A 26,265-nucleotide genomic window follows, 5' to 3' on the forward strand; every position below is an offset into this window, starting at 1 on the left:
TAAGATTTAACCTTGCGGAACTTGTGTTGTACTGCACGTAAAGTTCTACAGGCCTTTTTTTCACTTTTCCAAAACTCCACAGCATTTCTCTTATAACTGTAGTCGACTACGCCTCCTTCATCATTAACAATGCACTGTTCAGGTTCGAAACTGCCTTCATTTTCTTCTTTTTCTTCAGACGTATTATGTTCTACAACTTGCGTGGTATCCCAGCAAACGAGAAATAATTGAAAAATATTTAGGATTATTAAATGGAACGAAATTAAATCCAGTTTTTGGATTTTTTGAATCCGTTTTCTATCCGTAATCGATTTGAATCAATAATTACGGATTGGCTATTTGCTTTCTGTATCTTATTCAATATACATAAAAGTAAAACGTGCGACCTATTCATTTGAATCCGTAATTGTGGATTGGTTATTTGTTTTTGACATCATATTCAATATTCAATGCAATGAACGTGAGTCTATTCGTTTGAATCTATAATTGTGGATTAGCCATTTGCTTTTGGTATCACATTCAATGTACAATGCAATGAATTATATTTAACTACCCTAACAGCACAATCATCTATATGTCAACTGTAAATCGACTTTTCTAAGTCAGGTTTTCGGAATTGACTGCAAGTCGACTTTGCATAAACGTCTGCAGACGTCTTTCAAATATTGACTCTACGACATTTAGAAAAAGACATGCGGTCCTGTAGTCCTGTGTGCATCATGTATTGTTGAGAAACATAAATATTTATATCGATAGACAAAATAGGTCCATATATGAAGAAACCTTGATCTACATCCCAATGAGCAAACAATATTTTTTAATTGGTTTTTTAATAAAAATTTTTTCATATTTAATTAAATTATTGTATTATATTGATATATATTTTCTAATTGCATTCTTATTTAAACAAATAACAGAAAAATTATTCCAGATGCTATTTTACATTTGCGAAATTAGTAAAAAAACTATAATTTTATATTTATTTATATAAATAATATGTTTTAATTATACATATTTCATTTTTTCGATAACGTATATTAATCTGATCTAACAATTATATACACATATCAGTATAAAGTATTCACAGGTCATCATGAGGGATTAGTTCGCAGCGATCACGGAGGTCAAACAACGTTCACCGGAGTCGCGACTTGGATGGGTGACCGCTTGAAAATTTCCGGAAAAAATTCCTAAGAAATAGATTTTTTTTGCAAAAATTGTTTTTGAAACTATTACAAAAATGTTGTTTTGCTCACGTAGATTCCATTTGAATAATTTACGTAAAAAAATGCAATGAATTATATTTAATTAGGGATATAGGAAACGGATTCAATGTGTTCAGTTTCTATAAAATTCAATACTTTTTTGCGGATTCAGAAACATGATTCATATGGATTTATCCAATCCAATCATTTCTCGTTTGCTGGAATGTGACTCCGATGGATCGTCAAAATCAAGCACGTAATCATGATCTATCAATATTACTGAACGTGTGTCCTGAGCTTTTTGTAAAATACTTTTAATTTCGTCATGTACTTCAATTTCCATTGGTGTTATAAGTGTTTGTGTTATACTCGCAATTTGAAACGTAGTAGCTAACATGTTTATTACGTTTTCTACATTAAACGGCGTCATTTTAAAAAAATTTCTGTCAAGTATGATTACTAATTTTTCAACAAAATGGTAACTGATCGACGTTGCAAATGAAACTGGAAATGATACTTCCTCCGACATATTTATATGACTTAAAAGACACAATTACATGAATTTATTTACCGCGCGAATAAATTTTGCGCAAATAGCTTAAACGTTAGAAAATAGATTTCCAAGAAATCTTTTTATCTAATCTTATTTATCACCTGGTATGCAAAATACAGTCTAGTTATCAATGTGACTGCGTTATTATACGTTGAAAAATAGAGTTCCAGACAATATCTTATTTACCGTCTGGTATGCGAAATTAAGAGGCGCGGTCGTGTCTCGCGCCAAATGAAAACGCGCAAGCGAAAAGCGAAAACAGACCGAGTTTGTTTTTAATCTAGACATCAAGGTGATTCTACGTTATTAAACGTTAGAAAATAGAGTTCCAGGAAAAATTTTATTTATCGTGCATAATTAATGTAATAAAATAGCATAATAGTGCATAAATAAACGATATTTCGCAAAAATAATAATTTCTCTATTCATAACTCGTTTTTAATTGTACAAAGTATTACGTACATACTTTGACATTGCCAAAGATATTTGACTGATTTTAGCAGTCGAGTTCAAAAAACTCATTATTATTTTATTATTTTAATTATTATTATTAAAAAAACTCTTATTTTAATATGCTTTGTACTATACTCATTTGTCTTTAACGTAATACGCGATGAGCGGGAAAAATCGAGCGCACGAACAGGGTGCGTATAGCGTGCATATATAAAAGGTTTATTATTTTTCAAGAATGGTACATAGGAATGACACTTTATTATATATGGTTGGATTCGTATAAAAATAAGCTTTAATTTGGCTAAAAATAAAATTTTAAAAATTAAAAGAAAAACGTTGGGTGGTGGAGGTATTTTGTTAAACAATAACAAAAAAAAATTTTTTTTATAATAATTATCGTTGTAAAGTACTCTTCGAACCATTCATCTTTTATTCAAAACATTTTTTTCTATCTCTTATAGTTTTGACAATATTCGCTTGGAAAGAAAAAAATCAATTTTTTTCAAAAGGGTGTTTTACCCCCTTAAACTGAAATTAGGCACGAACAAAAAATATTTTTGGGTTACGGATGGACTCCTCTATGTGTATAGTCGTGAGCTAAAAGGTTGCAACACATTTTCTTCGACTGTTTTTGAAATGTAGACTTGCTCATCAAACGGCGAACGTCATTGGTCCTTACCTGTGGATCCAACCAATTAAGCATCGAACCATCTACCATCAAAGAAAATGTGTTGCAACCTTTTAGCTCACGACTATACACCAAATTTCAGATTTTTTTGAATTTCTGGGTTCGCAAACCTTCCTTGCAGGCGCCACCGCGGTCGACTTCCCAGCTCATATGTATTTCAGTGAAACTTTTAGAAGCTGCTTATTGTAACTTCGAGACGAATACTCGCTCTTGTTCTTTTTATACGTGACGTGTGTGTGGAATATTGTTCAACATAAAATTTTATATTTTTACATGAAAATCACAATTTGTATTGTTATTTAATCTAGTACATGAATTAAATGTTTAATTTAAAATTTAATCTTTTTTTAATTCTTTTTAACAAAAAAGATACAAGAAATACTTTTTTTGTAAATTGAACATTTATTACGTTTACATTAATGTATTCTGTTTTAATAAATCTATCTGAATTTCGATCTTATTTTTAATCGATCTTAATACCGTATTTTCGGTTCAGAAATCCCGATCGATTCGAATTACTTTTTTTTAATCGGTTTTAATCGCATATTTTCGGCATATTGTATTTTTTAATCAAATTTTTTAACTTTTGGTATGATTTTTTTTATCTTTCCAGTCCATTAAACGATTTCTAGGAAATGATAATGGAATCGATGTCAAATTGACATCAATTTGACGTCGAAATCATTTCGATATGATTCGATATAGGTAATTTCTCGTTGAGTTATAGTACCGAAAGGATGTTAATATCATTTATTAAATGTTTTATACACGTTGATATTGACATTGAAGTAGCATCGAAATTTGAACGTTTTAACATTGATGTCGACGTAAAATTTGATCTCATTTCAACCGTCAAAATGATGTCAATTTGACGTCATCCGACCTATCATTTTTCCCTGGGTGTGATGCGAAAGAGGTCTCAATTAATATTATTATATTTTGCTGAGGATGACCCAAACTCGGATTGAAACGTTTGAACCAATTTGATGGAAGTTGCTTAATAAACATGGAATTACTGACACGTACCAACAACCAAAGTTAATAAATCACTTTGTGATTCTCATTAGCTCTCTTTCAGTTAATTATTTATTTAACTGCTTTCAATCTAATTTTATCAATAATAAACTAGTATTTTTTCAATTTTAAGTTTGTTTCTGATAGAAATCACTGATAAAAGATCACTTTTATTTTAGTTTATTAATATTTGAGTTTTCCCTATAAAGTTATAATATTTGGTGAATTTGAAAATATTACATTATCTCCTGTGTTCGGATAATTAGTTTCGTAACTATATTTGTTCATAAACATAACATTCTATAAATACAAAGCTGCATTAATAAAACGTACTGCATCAAAATCATTTATTTTACGCACATTTTTATACCTCAATGAATTATTTATAACATTTTAAATTTTATTATTAACAATTATTTCATGATTCTAAACGTTTCAATATTGGTAAAAGTTGTAATGAAAATTTTGATGACATTTTGTTGAATTTTATGTTCATTTTGGAATATTAAAACCAATGACTTCATTAAAACATCAAAAATTCAATTTTATTAAAATGATAATCTATCAATATAGACTGTTGTTTTCGATTGCAATTTTATTTACAATTTCAATAAAATGTTAATTTTATCGTTAGATTATTTGTGACTTTTCGTTTGAATTTCATCAAAATTTATTAAAAGAAAATTTTCATACTTTTCTTTATTAAACAATATTAAAAATTTTTCGTTTGAAGTAATGGCATCTGTTATTTTAATTATTAAACACAGAAAATAATTTTTTTAATAAAATATAATTTAAATTTTTCGTTATATATTCATTAAATTTAATCAAATGTCAAATTTATCGAAATTTCATTACATTTTTTCTATCATTTTAACTTACCAGATAAAAGGATGAAAGGAAAATATTTCTATAACCATAGTTTTGGGACTGAAATTGTTTAATCATATCTTTGTACATAAAATAATAAAAATGTAACATAAATTCATTGGAAATTACCGCAATATATTAGCATTTGATGTATAGGGCTAGTGCTACAGTACACATGCTTGATACTTTCTAAATTTCTTTCCGATACAGATTTATATGATTACGATCGATGTTGCAAAAATTGCGCTTTTGTGTTTCATTTTAAAGTTTGTGAGCCCATTGCACAGAAATTTGTATAAAAAATAAGCGTTAAGAATGAATCTCTCGAACAATAGAATAATATAAATACTGTGAAATTATTCAGTGAATTGTTTTGAGAATTTTATTTTTATTCATTCATTCAGTTAAAGCGCTACACACATATTTTTATGCAAATTTCTGTGCCTTACAGATGAATAATTGAAGATTTCCTTTCATATTATTTCTCAATGTTTACTTGCTTTTTTATTACTTTATAGACATATTTGTACAGTCCCATTACCTAAACGGGCTCTGTATGGATAATTAATATCCTAGTTTATTGAAATGCTTAAGTATAATTATCTTTTTATTTTTCTTTGTATATGCGTGTATGCGTGTGTGTGTGTGTGTGTGTGTGTGTGTGTGTGTGTGTGTGTGTGTGTGCTCGCACGCACGTGTGTATGTGTATTTTATAATATACCACATTTGTATTATTTATATAATACAGTTTCTATATTATGTTTACATTACAACTTGTGAACTTATAGGCTTGTATTCAGAACGCGCTTCTAAAAATATCAGCTTTTTCATTAGTCTATCTTTATTCATTAGTCTATCGTTTATTACAACAATAGAATAACAAAAAAGCGCATTATTTTTGGAAGCACGTCCTGAATACAAGTCATAGAATATAGTTATATATTTACAAGGATATTAAACAAGAAATAAATGTAAAATCTTTGAAAATTCATACACAGGTAAAAAGTAAAATGAAATCAATTTGATCTATCAAGAGAACGTATCATCTAACAGGCAATTTGCATATCTGCACTGGAGATTGTAAAATTATCGATGAATTTAATATAAATATATTTTTTTGTTTTTATATATAAAAATGTTTCATATTGTATCGATTTATATCAAGGCCTACGTTACAAGTGCATTTCAATCAGAGGACATAAATATACAAATTATCTGATCTTTGCAATATATATTCAAGAAGAATAAAATATATTTGTTTAATATTCTGCAACTTATTTTATCATGATAGCATAGATTTTACAGAATTCAAGAATTCATCTATTCAGAATCCTGAATAGATATGACATGTTGCACTTTCGTCTATTTAAAAATTTTGAAATAAATTTCTTTTACTACTTTCTCAATATTAACTATTTGAATTGAACCATTGCAGCCATAACCATATATGGACAATACATTCTTTCAGAAAAGCAATAGCAGAGAAAACATTAGAACTAATAAAAATGATAAGATAATTAAGAAATAAAAAAAATTATATATAATGTTTAAAAAAATATCGGTTTTACTGTCAAGGACTTCTGATGTTACATTCTTTTGTATATTGTATGAAATTTTATACATGAAAACTGTACTGTGTATTATCCATTGGTTGTTGTAATATTAATATAAAAATAAATTGTATAATTAAATCCCGTTTTATTTATGAGCCTAATCTAAATGCATAATACTTAATTTCTATAACCGTGATGGACTAATAGTATAATAGTATATTTATTATAGTAAAAACGGTATTATACGATTATGGATGCTTCGTGTGTGTTTATCAGTCGATTGTATTCCATGTTATACGAACAAAGTCGGAATAATAAACTTTCTTACAGAAAGGAGAAACACCAGGAGATCAAAATGTTACTCAAAATAAATCAAATTTTTTCTGCTAGAAAAAATAAACTTAAAAAAAATGACACTTGTAATGCAACATTTAGATAAAAATAATTAAAATTTATAATTTTTTAGTTTGAAAATCATATGTAATGAATAATATTTTAAAAATGATTAAAAATCTTATACATATATTATATATATTAATATACATCAGGTATTTCCAAAGTGTAGGACCTAAAAAATTTTTCAACGAGGAAAAAAAAATTTCAAAATAAATTCAAACTGTACATGAAAATAATTTGTCTTGGCATCGACGTTAGATGTCATCAACAGAAATAAAAAATAAGTACATTCTTCACAAGTTTATATTTTATTAGGGTATATATTAGAGAAATAGATTTATAAAATTTTACTACATAAAAAACAAAAAAGTATGAATAAAATTATATAAATAAATAATTTATTTATTATCACCCCTTCCACGTTTTTTTTATATCCTAAAGTAAGATGAGACGTAGATGTCTACCGTTTTAAAAAATAGATCGCGGTCCACACAAGTTTAGGAGACCCTGATATATATATTATATATATAAATATACATAATTATATTTAGAATGTCTCGCAATTCGCGAATCAAAGTACTGTTGTGAGAAAGCTCTTGAAAAATTAAATAGAATAGTTATTTGTAAAGTTTTCAAACAATAATTTTTTAGATATAAATTTAAATTGAGCATAAACTATATTTAGACAATCGCGTGTTTGTGAGTCACATATGCAGTAATATTAGTAACCGTATGATAAACTGTCTAAACATAGTTTGTTATTAATCAATTTTATACCTTATATTTCAACAACTACAGTTTAAAATAAAAATTTACAAAAATTTTGTAAATAACTATTTTACTTCATTTTTTGAAAACTTTTTTACTATAATATTTTGATTTGCGAATTTCAGAACACCCTGTATACATACATTTCCTTAGAAATATGTTACAAAATAAAAATTTATAATACAACATTTTTATTTTTTCATACTTGTATATAATACATTTATCAATAATAACTGTTTCAAATCAAGATATCCATAATTACGAACAATTAAAAATATATGTCTAATCGATGAATATATTAACAAATATAAATGTTATTCTTAATCTTACGCATTAAAATGAAACAAGACAATTTGTGACCATGGCGTGTAATGATATGCTATAGTCCTCTTTTTATCTAACTATTACTTTCGCGACATGAACGAAACACACATTGAACGTAGTGCACTTACTTATACATTTTACATGGCTCCCATTCGCTCTTGTACTGTATTATTTTGTTGACTATATCAAAATGACAAGTAGATAATTCAGAGAAATACAGATAAGACAATCTAATTCAAAGAACCAGTTCCTGTTCAATGAACTTTTAAAAACTGCAACACTATATTTATGTTAGAAAAGGAAACAAATGTCTGTACAATTGGCACGCTTTGCCTGTCAGTAAGGAGTATCTGAGAATACAAAAAATATTGGTTGTCATTTAACTTCTTGTAAGTGTAAATAAATGCACTTATTTAAATTACTCAAGTTGCGATACATTCCTTACAAACAAAGACCTTTGGCCTGAGTAATAAGTTTTTGGATAAGGCTTTTCAATATACATTCTAGATTTCTTAAAAAAAAAGAAAAAGAACAAGTTTATTTCGCCATCATCTTCTTGCGCCCCTCTCTCGTCTTCTCATTCTCTCGCTGACATGCACAAACATAGAGAACACATTTGAATATTATTACCATTCATATTTCAAACTATTCGCCAACTTCTCTAATGATGTATTTCTGTCGCTGTATGAATAGTCTCAACATTTTAAAAAGTTGTTATTCACCAGCTCTTTCTTATGTACATAAATCTGTTTAAATATCTTACTTTACAGATTAACAACAGGCCATTAAGTTGTGAGGCCAATGAGTAATTACTGCGTTTTATTTCTTGTAGAATATTTATTTAACTGTAGAATAATTTTGTTGAGGATTTTGATTTGAAGACACCCACGTATTAAATACATCTCTGAAACATATAATAAAACAGATATAAATACAAGATAAAGAGAAAATAAAACAAGAATCATATAATAACCTTTATAAATTGGAAATATATGATAATATCTATTGTGAGTATAGAGGATGTTAACTCAAATTTTGTAAAAGAATTTCTCGAGAATTCCTGAATTTTAATCAAGATAATGTCTAGAATTTTAGATAACGTCATAGAATTTTTTAATGCAGTTTTGAAATAAATTTATTTTATTGCACGCTCTTTTAATGTTCCTTAATCGTACAATCATAAAAAAACTTTAGCTTTGAGTATTAGTTTAAACAGGGATTGGAAGCAACGACTTACTTGTAACGCCGTTACCGTTACAGTTACTTTTTTTTTAACGAATTGGTAACGCCGTTACTTTTTATTTTTTGTAACGGTAACATAGTTACATTTTTCTAGTAACAGTAACGAATTTAATAGTTACTTTTATCGTTACTTTTTATTTATAATATAATTTTCAATTTTTATTTTTCAGTCAATATTCATAGTTCGTTGTTATATTATATTTAAGATCGTTTTAAAGAATAGTTGTAAAATAAACCAATCACAGAATTGTATTAGCATAAAAACGAACTTTACAAATGTCAACTTTTGTTAAAAGTAAATAGTAAATTAATACCGATAAAAATGTAATACTAAAGTAAAACATTTTCATGGCTTAACTTTTACATTACATTACAAAGTAAAACCTTTAGACAAAAGTCAAACCTTTGTGACGTAATTATTTAACTTTTTATTAAAAATATTGATAAAAAGTGTATGTAGCTTATATTTAACAAATTCCATATGAATCTTATTCAGAAAATTCTATACAATTTTTGTAGTTTTACTTATTTTAAGAACTATAGGTTTAGAATTATATGAAAATTCTTAAACATAATCTAATTTTATTTTAAAATTAAAAAGTAACAAAAAAGTAATGAATCGTTACTATCTATGTAACGGTAACAGTAAAAAGTTACTTTTGAGAGTCAGTAACAAGTAACGGTAACTAGTTACTTTTTTTATTCGGTAACGAGTAACGATAACGAGTTACTTTTAAAAAGTAACTTTTCCCTGAATTTGAGATAGTACGAAAGAGGAATAATACAAATTTGTATATAACGATTTGTTTACAATGCACAGATCTAGTTTATTGAAAGTACAGAATTCAAATAGTTATTAAATATTTAACGATAATTTAGAATAATATATTGTTTTCCAATACCCACTGACTGTTTTTAAATTCGCAAGTTACTCGATCGTGGATATAATATGTGAATATTTAATGCTAATCGATTATCGACATTTTGTATTATCAAGAAAAAAATAATCAAAAAAACTTTGTCAAACAACTCTGTCAACAAATTTCTGTAAGTATCAATAAAATCCATAATTTTCAAAAGCAAAAAAAATTTACAATCGGATACCGTATGATTGCATTACTTAACTATCTGTTTTGAACAAATTAAAAAAGAATTTATTATTTTAAAATAGAGAATTTATTTGACCAATGATGTTAAAATACCCATAAATGAAGTGTCTTAAGGCTCCTGACTCCTTAACCGAGAACTTCGCGTTGACAGTAGCGACATTTCGTCGCGGACAAAATTAGAACTAATAGACGTGAAACGTGACAAATTGACGATGAAATGTTGTTATGCATGTCATTTTGTTATTATATGTTTTATTGTAAAAATATGACTTGTCTCGTATTTACCAAATTTGTAAAAATGGACCGCGAGTAATGTTTTTTAAATTTTATACATAAAAGCACATTTTTCACTCTTTTTAATAACTATCCGTGTGTTTTCCTGTCTAAATAGGCATCATTTTACTGTATTATTAATTGTATTATTAATTATATTATTATTATTACTATTGTTACTATTTTACTATTATAACTATTACTATTATTATTTTTTTTTTTATTTGATGGAGTTTGTGGCACTTATAAAATAATTTTATTTTAAATTAAATTATTACAGTTTAAAAGTCATTTCCGCGTTGCAAGAACAACAACCTATAAAATAATAGAGCTGTATAAATATTCTAGATTCTATCCGTCTGATTCTATACTTTTTAATTTTTCGTATAAAGTTAATTCAGCTGGATCAATTGATAGATTAAATATTTCGTCATTGACTTTAAAGTCAATAGTCAGTACCATAATAATTTTATAAAACCAACAAAATATCACACGAAACCGCACTGAAAATAATGTGCGTGTTTAACTGGCAGTGCAAGAAACTCGCACTTTCGATACACTTGGGCAGTGCTACCTGCACTCGGCGAGTTTCTAGTGCGCACTCAGTGCTGCCCAATGAAAAACGCTATAAGGAGAAGGAGAAGAAGAAAAAGAAGAAGAAAGAAAAGGATTACCTAAAGATTTATAAAATCAAGAATAACAAAAATTTTAGTGGAAACTTTATTTAATCATAATATCCAAATATTCACGCGATTTAAGCATTTTTTACAAAAATACTTAAATATTTAAAATTGAAAAATAAATCTTTAATAATAACTTTATTATTCTTGATAATAAAATTAAATATTAAGATAATTATTACCATATACTTCAGTGATCAAACTAGTTAAGGTGCCCGTACGGAATATAGGGAGATCCAAGTTGAAAATATTACCTCACCCTAGTTGAAATAATATTTTTCGCAGCAAAATCTTTCTAGTTTTTGGATGGTGAGGTGGGGGGAGGGGGAGGGATGATCTTATAGATGCTTGTTAGAGAGTATAAATATTATTAAATTAGTAATTTAATATTGTGATATTATTTCTCTGATTCAATTTAATAGCTGCATTTCAAAACCACTGAATATGCGACGCGCAACTTGAGAAATTAGAAAAAATATATAAGATTATCTAATAATTATTTGAGCACTAAAATCACCCTTGACTGTTAGTCATTTTCTTAATTTAAATGTGTTATATACTTCACGGTCTTATAGATATATTAATTATTGTTTATTACTGTTGATTTTCGTCTTATTTTATTATTTAAAATAAAAATAACTTTTCAAAGAACAATAAGTAAAAATGACCATTTTTTGCCCAATAATGGAAATATAAAAAATGGAGTGAATCTTATAAATTTTGACCTGCTGAACACAATGATGCTATTAGTTTTTATTGAAAGTGTGGGAAACATCATCATTTTTTAGGTTAAAGTCCTATTTTTTCTCTCTTCGTCATGTATGATTTTTTCAATACCAGTGAGTTACGTAATACTCACTCCCGTAAAACTTAGCATGTAAAAGTTCTAATATTGTTGAACGGAAATCTAATAAATAAGTTTGAAATAAAGGATTCAAAACGAACGCCATTTTTTTGTTGTCACGAAGTGTAATATGATAATTGTTGTAAAAATCCATATTCTAATTGTAAGTAAATAGGATCGTTTCGTATGGTTATGGAAATAATACCGTAATGAATGTCGCAAATAAGATGGGAAAGAATAGACGCAAGACTCTCAAGCGATTATCCTTATCTATCCATCTCCACATGCCGTAATGTGCCATAAGTATTTATATGTCGCGTATTTATGGAAGAATTCATTTCCCAGTAAGCAAGGAACATTAAATAAACGTTTTAAAACATTGATTTCTTATGACTTTTATCAACGTTCCTTTATAATATTGTGTAAGTGTTTCTAAAACATTATCTAATAATGTGATAATTCCGAATGTTTATAAAAAACGTTTCAATAATGTTGTTCCAAATATTTTTTTAACGTTTTTATATAATGTTATAAAAATGTTTTTAAAACATTACCTAAATAATGTGATATTTCCAAATATTTAAAAAACGTTTTAATAATATTAGTTGTTCCAAATGTTTTTTCAACGTTCTTATGTAATATTGCATTAAATGTTTTTAAATCGTTGCTTTGCAATGAAATTGTATAATCATGCATAACTATCAATAAAATCGCGGTCGATTGCTTTTAATAACGTCGGATAAATGTATGCTGTGCGATAGTAAAGTGTGTGTTTCTTTGAACGGATTTCAGTTGCCGAAAAATTTTTCAACAGTGTTCGATAGTAAAAAATTAAAAAATTTATTAATAAAATCAGCCGACCATTTATTATCATCGCGTGTGATAATATAAAATACATTATATTTCATCTTTTCTACATATGTTCACCTAATCTATAGTTATACACACATATTAGTACAAAGTGTTCACAGATTATCACGAGAGATCTAGTTCGCAGTAGTCGCAGAAGTTAACTAATGTTCACCGCGGTCACGACTTGGATGGGTGGCCACTTGGAAATTTCCAATAAAAATTCCCGAGATTTTTTTTGGCGAAAAATGTTTTTAAAATGCTACAAAAATAATGTTTTGCATTGGAATTATGTGGTGTAACCATGTTAATATTTACATTTCAGAGAAATATTTACATTGATATTTACATTAAACATTATTGAAATGTTGATACAATATTATAGCGTTTTTCACTGGGAGAACTGGTGCGCACTAGTTTTCCCAGTGAAAAACGCTATTAGTGTGCTGTATGTAATATTATATAATCATTATCAAAATGTTAAAAGAACGTTAGCAAAATGTTAATTGTAATTGTTATTTCAACGTTACAAAAACCTCTAAATCAATGTCAAAATAATGTTGATTACAACGTTAAATATTTGGAAACATTACATATTATTAAATAACGTTGTAATAACATCACAGAAATGTTTGTTTGCTTACTGGGTTATGATCCGATATGTCGCAGTGATTACCAAGTCACCATTTGCTCTTTATTTTTGTTACTTTTATTTTACTACCGGTTAAAAGTGATTTATAAAAAGTTGGTGACAGCAAAAAAGAAGACAAAATAATTCCCGTCATTTTGGATCATTCAATTTAGATTTATTTTATTTATTAAATTTTTGTTCAACAATATAAGGACCTTCGCATATTAAGTTCAGAAGAAAATCATGGAATAACTCACTCGTATTAAAAATCATACATCACGGAAAAAGTAAAAAATAAGATTTTAACCTGAAAAATGACAATATTTCTCGCACTTTTAATGAAAATTAATAGTACAATCGTGTTCAACAGATCGAAATTTATATTCACTATGATTCTGTTTCCATTATTGGGTAAAAAAGTGACCATTTTTATTTATTGTTCTTTTCCTTCATCTTGCTGAACACCCTGTATACTTCACATAAAATGTACAAATTAATCTAAGACAAAGAAATTAAATATAATGTTTTTGCCAACCTGCAATGGCTGACCACACACTCGTTACTGCAGTATTCATCCTCCCATTCGTTATTGGATATAGCAGGATTAGGACATCCCTGATGTATACAAGGTGGCGGCACTTGTCCTGTCATAGCCACTTGTGAAGGATTCACCGGCGATGAAGAACTAGATAAAGTTTCAGACTTTATCGATAAATCTTCAGATTTTATAAATTCTGCTCTTGGTGGACTTGTATGTATTATTTGTTGCTGCTGTTGCTGCTGCACTTGTACCTGTTGCACTTGTTGTTGCTGAGACACCTATAAGAATGTCATAAAATATTGTATAAAATCATAATATAAAAACATATCATTTGATTAATAGATTATGTACTAAGATTAAATTTATTTAAACAATGAGAACGGTTATACCGATCAAAAGATCGTAGTGCTTAATAATTTTCTCTGAATTTACAAATATTTACAACATATTGTTATGCTTGCTTTTCGGCTGAGCTTGAGAAGCTTCTGTTTCGGGACGCGGAGCTGTCAAGCTCGCGATATTTAAATAATTTCGCTACGAATTAATTGTGTACATAGTCATTTGATTAAAGTCAGTGTTCTTTTTTTATAAAAGAGTGTCTAATCATTTCGTGTTGTGCGTTCGTTCTTCCCTTTGCGAGTTTTGTTTGCTCGTCTCGTCGAGTAATATAAACATTTTTTAAACTGCGCGTCGCAGGTTGCCGGACATAAAACACAGCTTTTTAAGAAACTCAAAAATGTAATATTACAAAAATTAAATTGCTAACTAATTTAATAATTTTAATGCTTACAAGCATCTCTACTATCCCTTCCCCTTTATCCTAATGTAGCACGGAGTTTGGAGAATCTTGTAAATGTTTGCTAATTCACCTAGAAAATTATTGAAAACTATAGATCTGTTGAAAATGTACTTTCGACCGGTATAGCCATTTTCGATATTTAAGTGTGTGATACACTACCCAGTTGTATTAGAATATCGTTTATATTAAATTTATTACTAGATATTTAGAGAGTACTATTTGAAATTGAATTGCTCTAATAAAATATAATACCACTCTAACGTAAGAAGTTGTCTACCGAAATCCAGTAGCAAGAAGATCAAAAATAAATTCTGCAAAGTATGTGTTATAAATTTTGTGCAAACACAAAAGTTACAGATTTGATTTCATGTTATATTAATATTATACAATATTATTGGTAAAATACTAGCAGAAATGTAGCAAAGAGGTTATCAACAAAATATAATGATAAATTGAAAACAGAAATTAAATAGACTTTGACATACCTGCTACATAGTTTGATTAATAACAGAAATAAAATCCATATTTTAATTGATTTCTGCTACTAATCTGCTATTAAATTATGTAATATCACTGAATTACCAAAAAGAGCTTAATGCAACAATTTTTCTAGCAAGTATTGATTACTCTATTAGTACTCTATTAGTAATACAAGAAAGATTATACAATGGATATTCAAATCAATTTGATTAAAAAAAATTTGAATTTGGACTGGATTAAGCATATTTATATCGTCTACTGTATTGTGTTACGCAAAGGTTTAACAAAAAAAAATTAAATTAATCTCTAACAAAATAGAAAATAGTTAAAGACAAATTAAATCTCCTATTCAATTAAATATAACTTATAAGAAAAAAGATATAAATAAAAAAAAAAATAATACGACAAAACGACCAAGATATTTTTTAAAAAACTCAAATATACTGTATTTATATTATATAATAAATAAAAAAATTAGTGAAAGTGTATATATAAATATATATTAACCTGCATATATTGTTGTGAAATCTGTTGTTGCATATGCTGTTGTTGCTGTTGTGTCATGTGCGGTGGTGCCATTACACTCCCCATTAATGTCTATAAAAGAAAAAAGAATGTATAAAATTGTCGAAATTGTTCATATTTTTTCTATGAGATTCTAATTATATAAATATAAATTATTAGGATTGTAAAAATAAAATCATCACCATTATAAATTAGTTTTTACATATGCATAGAGGATTAAAGAAAAAAAAAAAATTGGGCAAAATTAAAATTTTTTTATACACAAATATTATTATATGTAGATACATTACCGGCGAAAGTTTTAAGAATGTTTGAAATTTTCTCGCATTTCATGAAAGGTTAAATAGGAAAAATCTTCAAACATTTTGAAAAACTTGTTGAGAATAAAGCATGTTACAATCAATATTTGTTCTTTTCGTAAACTTTTTGATTTTAAAGTTAAAAAAACATTTTATAAAAAATAAGATTTTATAGAAAAAGTTCAATAGGACTATGATAACTTATCGCACCAATTTGTATTAAAAAAAATACATATTTTAAGCTTCGAAACCTATTTTTAAATAATTTTTTGTTACTTTGTATTCGATGCTATTTCATCAAGTTGCAACACTTCAAAATAAAAAAATAGCATTTTTTAAATGATTTAGGAACAAAATATCATAAAGACAAAACTAAAAAAACATTTAAATCTTTTCTTTTTAAAATACATTTTTGAAAAGTTTTTTCTGATTTTTTCTACCAAATGTAGAAATTTTTTTACATTTGTCGTGGTAAAACAATTACAAGCGTTTCTCATACTGATACTGTAATTTTTATATGATAACGAAACAAGACTCCTATTTTATTAATGGAATAAATACTATGTTAATTATTGAATTTAATATCAAGCCGTAAATGTCAATGTTTAAGTTAAGATAAGTTCAGATATGTATCCATTTAAATTATAATTTCGAGAATACGATATTTGTTTTTATTATGCTTGACTTCTTTATAGAAAAATCTATCATATATTTTCTAAATCATACTTGTTGTTGAGTTCCTTGCATGGCTAAATGATGGGGTGACTTTTTATTAACAGTCATTTGTTGCTGTTGCTGATGTTGCTGTTGAGGCGATGAAGGTTGATGCTGAGGGCTGTAGACTTGATATGTAACATTTCCTGGCGCAGTATTGTTGGCGTAGCCTGTGTATCCACTATATTGCATTTGTTGTTGCGGCTGTTGTGTTTGTTGTTTTTGTTCATTTTCACCTGCACCTTTGCTTACCAGAGATGCTCTGTATGCTGCAAGAGCTTTCAAATATTCCTTCTTAGCTGCCTCTGTTTTCTTTTTGTAATACTGCACAAAAATTTATAATTTATCGTATTGAAATTAACCTATTAATAACTTATAAAAATTAGTCGTGTCTATTCTTATATCAAGTAGCATTTGTGACGTGATTATGCAAAACGATGTTCTATCTAATCAAATAAATAATAGAAATGTAACATTGAAAATTCGATCATAAATAATACGGCCTAACAATTTGTTAAAAAAAATTAATAAAAGGAAAACTCTAAAATACAAGTTTTTATTGTTTCTATCTAATATCTTAAAATATAATAAAATGCCTCCATGTATTACATAAGAAAAGAACTATTTTCAAATTGTTTTATCTCGAAAACAAAAAATTATAAACAGACCAAAATCTTAAAGTTCAAAATTGATACTTTTACATGACATTAACAAAATTTATAAAATAATATATTGAAAATAAAACTCAAAATCGTTATTATTGGCTTCTTTGACGCAATTTTCGTCAAAATTGTGACAGCATAACCAAATTTCAATGTTCAATCAGATGCATCGGAAGTGACTACTCACATTTGTATTGCAAAATTATGTGTTAAACAGTACAATGTACGTTCTAATGAAATTTGTTTATAAAAATTTTCCAAATTTTTATTGTCAAAAATTATTCTGATTTTCTCCTTCGTATATTTTTATTATAGGGTGATGTAGGATAAAGTGAGACGTGGGTAAAGTGGCACACCATCAAAATTTCTATGTAGTAGTGAATTTAGAGCAAAACGAAAAACTGTCATCTATTGCTTATCATGACAGCTCATGTTTCAATTAGCCATTGGAGTTTGGGTACAAACATTTTGTTGCTGTACAAAACCGATCTTAAAAGTTATTTTCATAAAGTTTTTCTTGTGTTCATAATACTCGTGATTTAAGCAAGTTTTTTAAGTGTTTAACAAAAGAAAGTTATGTGCAGTTATCGTTTTTCTATTATTTTTCTAAATAAAAAAAGAAAATGTTGTAGAAACTTAATCTAGTTTCGGTAATGAATGATTGCGTGCAAATTAACGTTGTGGGGTAAAGTAGGTTTTTCATGTTTTCTTGAAGGATTAGTGCAAATCAAGTAATTTTATTAATTCTTTCGAATGTTATTACTTATACACGGAGAAAATAGTAATATTAAATATTACTATAATGTGACAGTAGCTGCAAACCATCAAAGAATTATAAGTTTAAATGCTATAGCCATTATAGAGAGAGGAAAGGATTTTATTGCTTTATTTTCAATTATTCATTATTTAGAAGGGTTGATTAAACATAGAAGTCGATTTAAGTTGGTTTTTATGACTATTTTGACTGAATTTCTTTGGTGCCCCACCATTTTTCAAAAACCCAAAATTTTTTGTTTTTGAAAAATACCTAAAAATACAACTTAAAATCAAAACTTTGAAAATCCGCAATCATAGAAAGTTAGTTTTTCTTCGTCCTCTAGTGAAACTAACCATTGATTGTTCAAAAATTCTATTTTTTGACACTTCTATGGAGACAAACAAAAACCCGTCCCACTTTAGCTCACATCGCCCTAGTATTAAGTTGTGTATGTAAAACAATAAAAAACTTGTATTTGATTATCCTTCAATTAAATTCTTTGGCAAATGCTAGTATATTAATCAAATTTCCAATGCTGTACACAAGTTCATTAAGATTTTATAAATACTTACATTTTTATGTTCAATGTCCAATGCATCCCACATTGATGCAACGATTTTAGATACTTCGCCGAAGCTAGCGTTTGGATGTTTTCCCTTAATCACTGCCTGAGTATCTCTGAAGAAAAGGGCGTACGCTGACACCGGCCTGAAAATCATCAGCATTATATCATATCGTTTTAGAATTTAGATAAATAATTACGTTTAAAGAGGCTAAAAGTTTTGGTGGTATATTGTCGATTTTTCTCATTAATATATTGCGGCAATTATATTCATTAAAAAAAAATATCCTACATACTAAAAGGATGATAATAATCGCTCTATTATCGTATTTATCATCTATATTTGACAATGTTTAGAAAATATAAGAGATTTTAATTTATTATTTCTGTAACATTCTATTACTTCACCGTCGTTTTTGTAGTTTTAATGTTCCAATGGAAACATCGATATTTCTATAATTAAATATATACACAAAGAAATAAGAGAAAACGCCATTTCTCGGTCGAAGCGGATCTTGCTTAATAAAATATTTTTATTTTAATTATTTAAATATATTTTTTAGTTCTATTAAACTATGTGCCGATTTTGTCGGACTTAAAACACAAACTGAAGCTAATATCTAAATTAATTTGATCAATAAATAAGAAGGATTTAAGAGCGTTTTTTGGCCCTAAGAATTTTCAAAAAACAATTTTTTTGTATTATATGATTATTAGGAATGTTAGAAATAACCATTAAATGAGAAAAACACGATTCATAATACCATGATTATTAATCTAGATATATTACCATGCTATCTAAGAACTAAAAATCTGTATATATGAGATGTGGACTCAAACTCGTATTCTCTCACTTACAAGTCCGTCGCTCTAAAATGTAGCCACATGATATCCCTTTATGATTAATAAACGAACAAATAAAATATTTTTGCTCATTGTTCTGCCATCATAGAATATTAATGTCATTTATACTACATCTATCTTTACTAGATAAATACAACTTAAGAAATTACTTTTATTATTTGTTGCTTTACATATTATAATAATTTTTTTGTTAGGCTCTGGGACGAATATTGTAGACACGTGTTTTCAATTTTTTCAATCCCCTATCTCAAATAGAACTAATTAGAAAAATAATATTCTTAACACACACACACACATACACACAATCAATAATATTCTTTATCAAGATTTTATATTATAGTAGTATTATATAATTATATCTAAGAATAGCAAGTGTTTTGTAGTAGGCTATCCTTTATGTTTACAACAGACCGTCACAAAATTCTAAAAATAGTATAGACGATGCTGTTCATGATTTGTGGTGAAAAAATGAAGATGAGAAAAAAGAACCATCGAAATCTAAGCCATTCTGCTCATCAGAAAATGTTTAAAAGTCACAATTGTCATATGTTTAATATGTCTAAAAAAACTTCTTGTCTTAAAAACAAAAAATCTAAAAAAACAAAATAAAAAAATATATATATTAAAAAATTTTGTTTAATATTAAAATTCTCTACTGTTACAACTTGATGCAGTGTCCTAGAATCTTAAGTTTAAAGGCAACTAATAATGAGAGATCATCTATTTGTTATAATGAACATCCATATATCAAGAATAATCAAAAATTAATTTTTTAATATAAGCTATATTCATCTTCACGTTGGGGATGATAGATGTTGTAATCTAAGATGACATTAAGAGGATACTATAGTGACCGAAGAACTTCCTCGACGTCGGCATTGCAGATTATTTTTCGAGGGAGACCAGGCTATCGCTCTTTGTCCAACGCATAGATCTGTCTTTGTTTTTCGATTATTTCGCCATCTGTGAAAAGACCTATCAACTACAGTCACTACTCTGCTTGCCATTGTTTACGTGCGCTAAGCAAAATTTGTACACGTACAGCTGTTTACATGTTAAACTTTTTTGTTAGGCTTTTGACTGAAATGGCATACAGTCAGTGTTGATCGTTAGAGTTTTCTAAAGTGCGGCCTGGTCTCATTTCATACATATGAGCTACAGAACGTTAATAAATGACAAAAGTTAACCTCGGTTGACAGATCCACGAGCCAAAAATAAATTTTTAACTTTTTGTTCGATTTTCTCGTAAAATTTACCAGCCCGCACTTTGTTTTGGTGCATACTTTTATTCTGTAAAAGTATTTTGTGATCTGTAGAGTCAATTTGAAAATTAATGAATACTGTAATGTGTCGGTAATTCCCGTCACTACAACATCCTCTTAATATGATAACGGAACAGTATAGTGAGCAAAAATGTTTTATTATTTCATTTATTAATCATGAAAAGGACTAGATGATTTACAGCTTTTAAGCATTATGATATGTCATAATAATACAGCTAGACTAATAATTAGTTATGGCTTTGAATAGTTTTTTTCTTAGCTAACAGTTATTTTTAACGTTCAAAATAATTATGCAATAAAAAAAATTGTTTCTTTTTTAAATATTAAAAAGGTTAAATGACAATCTTATTGATTCTCCTTTAACAATATGATGCCATAAGAATCTTAAAAAACTATAAAAAACTAATTACAAAAAAATATTAGCTCAACTAGAATAAGTTCTCACAATTTTTTAAAATGCCCATAGTGTCGTTATTATAAATTTGATTAAATTAATTTAAATATTATTTGTAGTTTCAGTTACGATTGTGTTTCATATCCGACACGCAGTCTATATCTATGGAACTAAAATATAAGTTTAATAACATAACCACACAAAAAAAGTCATGTTCGAGAGATTAGAGATGTATTTTGAGGCTCTGAAACCGAATATGACTTCAGAATTGCGCCAACAGATTTTTTTACCGGGTTGAATAGTGTAATTTTAAAGAATGTTTGGCAATTTTTTGAAGGTATAAAAAATTCTGATCTGATGGCGCAATTCTGAGATCAAATATGATACTAAATACGGTTTCAGAGCCTTAAAATACATAGGAATACGTGGGTCTAATTTCTCGAACATGACACTTTTTGTGTGGCTGTGTAATTAATATAAAATCATTATTAAGCACCATATCTACTTCGACCAAGAAATACGAGGGTTACTACTTATGTATCCGAAATATGGCAATATTGGTATTCCTAAGCTATCTGACATATACATCGCAAAGTTTGACATTTTTGACGGTATATATACTTAGAACATTTTTTCATATGGACGCTATTTGTGCTGTTTACAGTGACTTGAAAATTTCATCTCAGTATCCGGAATAATAAACGAAAACAAATATTTATCATTGAAAATGGTTTATCATTTAAAAATGTTTTTCCAAATATTCTCCACAATGATCGATACACTTTTGCATACGTTTGAACAAATTTTTATAGCACTTTTGCACCAATCGACACAAGCCTTTTTTTCAGATTGTCAAATTATGCGGAATCCAACGCGAATAAATTTTTTTCACGGCAAAATGTTCATGTAAAATCTTGTGTATGCTTGTCATACTAATGCCCAGGAATGCCTCAATCTCACGCCTCAATGTCACATGATCTTACATTATCAGTTTGCGCACAGCATCGATGTTTTCTGGCACAACAATCGATTTTGGACGACCTTCTTTAAATTCGTCTGTGAGCGCACAACGGTTGAATTTACTAAACCAGTAATATACAATGGTTTTATTTCATCGCCAAAAGTCAAAGTGAGTTGATCAATGCACTGTTGTTGAAATAATCCACGTCAAAAATCGAAGTAAATCATCGTACGAAAATTTTCGCAAGTTAATTCCATTTTTTGACTGAGATGAAATTTTCAAGTCACTGTAAACAACACAGATAGCGTCTGTATGACAAAATGTTCTACATACCCAGATAGCAATGCATTCTTTGTACAAAAGGAGAAATACTTGCTAATTACAAGTTTCCCTTCGGTTGCAGTCACGTTGTTATATCGCAGCCGCTAATCCTTTTGTATAAGACTATCTAAAGGCAATAGGAAGGAAACTGTTTCTCAAGCAATTGAAGGACAATAGTGTACGAAACTTATTAGTATAAAATTTCCAATAACTTGTTATAAATAATTTTCGACAATTTTTTATTATAATATTTCCTCCAAATATAAAGAAATGTGTGTTAACATCATAATTGATTAAAATTATATATTTATGTATTTTAATATATTTCAATGAAATATGTATGTTATACCCAGGTATCACACAATATTTATGATAAATTTATGATAAATATTAATAAATATTTATGATAATTTTTTTTATAAATATTATAGAAATATTTTATACATATTTTATATACATTACAGAAAAAGATTATAAAAATATTTATCCAAAGTATTGTTAAAATATTTATTCAATATTTTCTAAAATATTTATGGTAAATAAAGAATAAATATTTACAAAAATATTAATATAAATTAATATAAATATTTATAATAAATAAAAAAATATTTTTAGTAATATTTTGTAAACATTTTTATAAATATTTTGTTCATTTATAGTAAATATAAAAAGATTTATTCTATTTTAATAATATATTTATGTGTTAATAATTTATCGTTGCGCAGGTTTTTTTTTTATTGTGCCGATATATAATCATATGAACTTATAGACAAAATAGGTTCATGAATGAACCATATTTTTTTAATGTGTTTTAATACAAAATTTTTTCGTATTTAATTTAATTATTGTATTATATTAACATATATTTTCTAGTTGCATTTCTAGTTCTTATTTAAACAAATAACAAAAGTTATTCCAGATGCTATTCCGCATTTGTGAAAACTATAATTTTATATGTTTATATCAATAATATGCTTTAATTATACATATTTCATTTTTTCGATAAAGTATATTGATCTGATCTAAGTATATTGATCTGACCTAACCAGTTATATACACATATCAGCACAAAGTGTTCACAGGTCATCACGACGGATCAGTTCGCAGCGATGACAGAGATCAAGCAACGTTCACCGAAGTCGCGACTTGAATTGGTGACCCCTTGGGAATTTCCGAAAAGAATTCCTAAGAATGGAATTTTTTGTGAAAATTGTATTTTAAAATATAAAAATATTCTTTTGCTCATTTTTGGGATTATAAAGTGTAATATAATATAATAACTTAAGTTATTATAAAAAAATAGAATAATTATAAAACAGAAAAGGGAAATTGTTTCCTTGCGGTTGCGCACAGTTATTTCTGGCATACATTGCCGGCAAAATCACAAGCAAAAGCGGAAGCCGCTTCCCTCAATAAAGATGGAAACTTAGGCAATGTAATTTTTATCAAATTGATCGCAACATGAAAGAAACTTGCTACCTGGGTATGTATATCGTCAAAAATGTCAAACTTTGGATGTCAGATGGTGCCTAGCAACACCAGTGTTGCCAGTTCCGGATGTATAAGTAGTAACCTACGTAGCACTTCTTATTTTTTATATTATTCGCACAATATAATATCCAACTTATTATTAAATAAATATAAAATAATCTCTCTTTTTCCTCCTTCCTTCTCTCTATTTTGTTCTGTTGTGAATCATTTTCATTTTTATCTTTCATCCTGATCTTATTATCATATTCCATATTTACGTAATTCTACATTTACACGATGACAATAATGACCATTGGTAATTTAAAGCACTAATAATTGATACCGTTAACGTAAAACTATTATAGGTATAAATATAACTAAAAATAAAACATCATTACAAGATGAAAGTACCTATATCAGACCTTGATGCCTAATAATCATTTTCGTGTAAATTTTTACGATCTTCAGCTCATGCGAAATGCCAAGACAGTCACACGGAATGTAGGGAGATCCAGGTTAAACCCTGGCAAAAGCAATATTTTTCGCAACAAGTTCTTTATAGTTTTCATGATAGAGAAGATTATAGAAATCATATTGAGAGAACTTGTAAATGTATATAAATTAACCTATTATTGAGCACTAAGATCCGCTTTCGATTAGTTAATCGTTTTTCTTAATTTGAATGTGTTGATACACTTTATGGTTATAATGGATTATTGTAAAATTTTTAAATAATATTTATCAAAAGTGTTATTAAAGAGTGATACCAAAACTTGTTTTTGGCCCATTTTTTGGACCTTGAATTTTAAACTTTTTTTTTATGCCAAATAGTACTATATAATGGAACATTAATCCTAGAGAAATTTTAAGATGAGCATAAGCATGGTTCCAGAAATATAAAGGGTTGAAAATGATGTTTTCTCATAACACAGGGCGCCGTTTTTAGACTTCTTTTCTGTTGTTTGAATAAAAGTTATCATTTCCTGTGTATTTTTGCGCGCTGAACACGAATCTGGTAAACAAGTTGCTTTATCACGTCAGATTTCTTAGAAAAGTGTCAAAAATGATCATTATTCTTCACCATGACTTTAAAAAAAACATCTATTTTGTATCTATCTAAAAATCTATCTAATATATATATATATATATATATATATATATATATATATATAACAAAGTAAAACATTGTTTCTTATGGATTTTTATCTCGAATTAAAATATGACCTTAGTTTTCGTCTAGTATGAAAACTCATCGAGATGGATAAAGTTGAAGTGACACGTGACACCGCCTTTCACGGATTGAGATGCTTTTATACTGAGAGTCCCCTTGCCACTCACAGATTGGGGTACTTTTTCAATGTGAGTCCCCTTGCTTCTCACAGATTGGAGAGCTTCGCTAATGTGAGTGATAGATTTTTAGATAGATAGAAATAGATTTCTTTTAACGCCATAGTGAAGTAAGAATAATCATTTTTGACACTTTTCTAAGAAATCTGACGTAATAGAGCAATTTGCTTACCAGATTTGTGTTTAGCGCGCAAAAATACATAAAAAATGATAACTTTTATTCAAACTACAGAAAAGAAGTCTAAAAACGGCACCCTGTGTTATGAGAAACCATCACTTTCAACCCTTTATATCTCCGGAACCGCGCTTATACTCATTTTAAAATTTCTCTGGAATTAATGTTCCATTATATAATACCATTTGGCATAAAAGAAAGTTTGAAATTCGAAGTCTAAGAAATGGGCCAAATTTGGTGTTACTCTTTGTCAAATTCTGACAAATCCAAATTTAATATATACATAATTTTACAATTATTTCAAAAACCATATTTTTTATTTAAAATTTTGCCCACTAAATGTGTAATATTTCATTTATAATATATTCTTATAAGTATAATATATTAATTATTGTTTATACACGTCGTAATTTCAAGACATTCTCTTAACATTATTGGCTATTGCGATAAATATTACCATATACCTTGGTGATCAATGTACTAACACATGTGTGTTTACACATATATATGGATTAATTTGATTCCTTTGTATATAATTATATTTTGAATTTGTAACATAATACAACTGAAATACTTTTCTCATTTATTGTTTCCTTCTAAATTTAATTTTACAAAAATATCACTAAGATGATTTGCTTTCGTTATAATTTTCCCGAAAT

General features: G+C 27.6%; 1 protein-coding gene across 3 annotated transcripts in view; it reads right to left on the reverse strand.

Annotated features, from left to right (window-relative positions):
- Positions 1 to 7,673: 7,673 nt before the first annotated feature.
- Positions 7,674 to 26,265, reverse strand: part of LOC105205392 (TOX high mobility group box family member 3) — a 280,237-nt gene continuing 261,645 nt past the window's right edge. For all 3 annotated transcript variants that reach the window (XM_026138290.2, XM_039454995.1, XM_039455000.1), the window contains 5 exons: positions 18,802 to 18,937; positions 16,823 to 17,134; positions 15,780 to 15,869; positions 13,988 to 14,271; positions 7,674 to 8,728 (listed from right to left, as the gene is read on the reverse strand). In XM_026138290.2, the coding sequence (XP_025994075.2) occupies positions 8,662 to 8,728; positions 13,988 to 14,271; positions 15,780 to 15,869; positions 16,823 to 17,134; positions 18,802 to 18,937 (889 nt within the window). In that variant the 3' untranslated portion in view covers positions 7,674 to 8,661. The remainder of the gene's footprint in view (positions 8,729 to 13,987; positions 14,272 to 15,779; positions 15,870 to 16,822; positions 17,135 to 18,801; positions 18,938 to 26,265) is intronic.

This window comes from Solenopsis invicta, chromosome 1 (genome assembly GCF_016802725.1).
Source record: "Solenopsis invicta isolate M01_SB chromosome 1, UNIL_Sinv_3.0, whole genome shotgun sequence".
Lineage (NCBI taxonomy): Eukaryota > Metazoa > Arthropoda > Insecta > Hymenoptera > Formicidae > Solenopsis > Solenopsis invicta.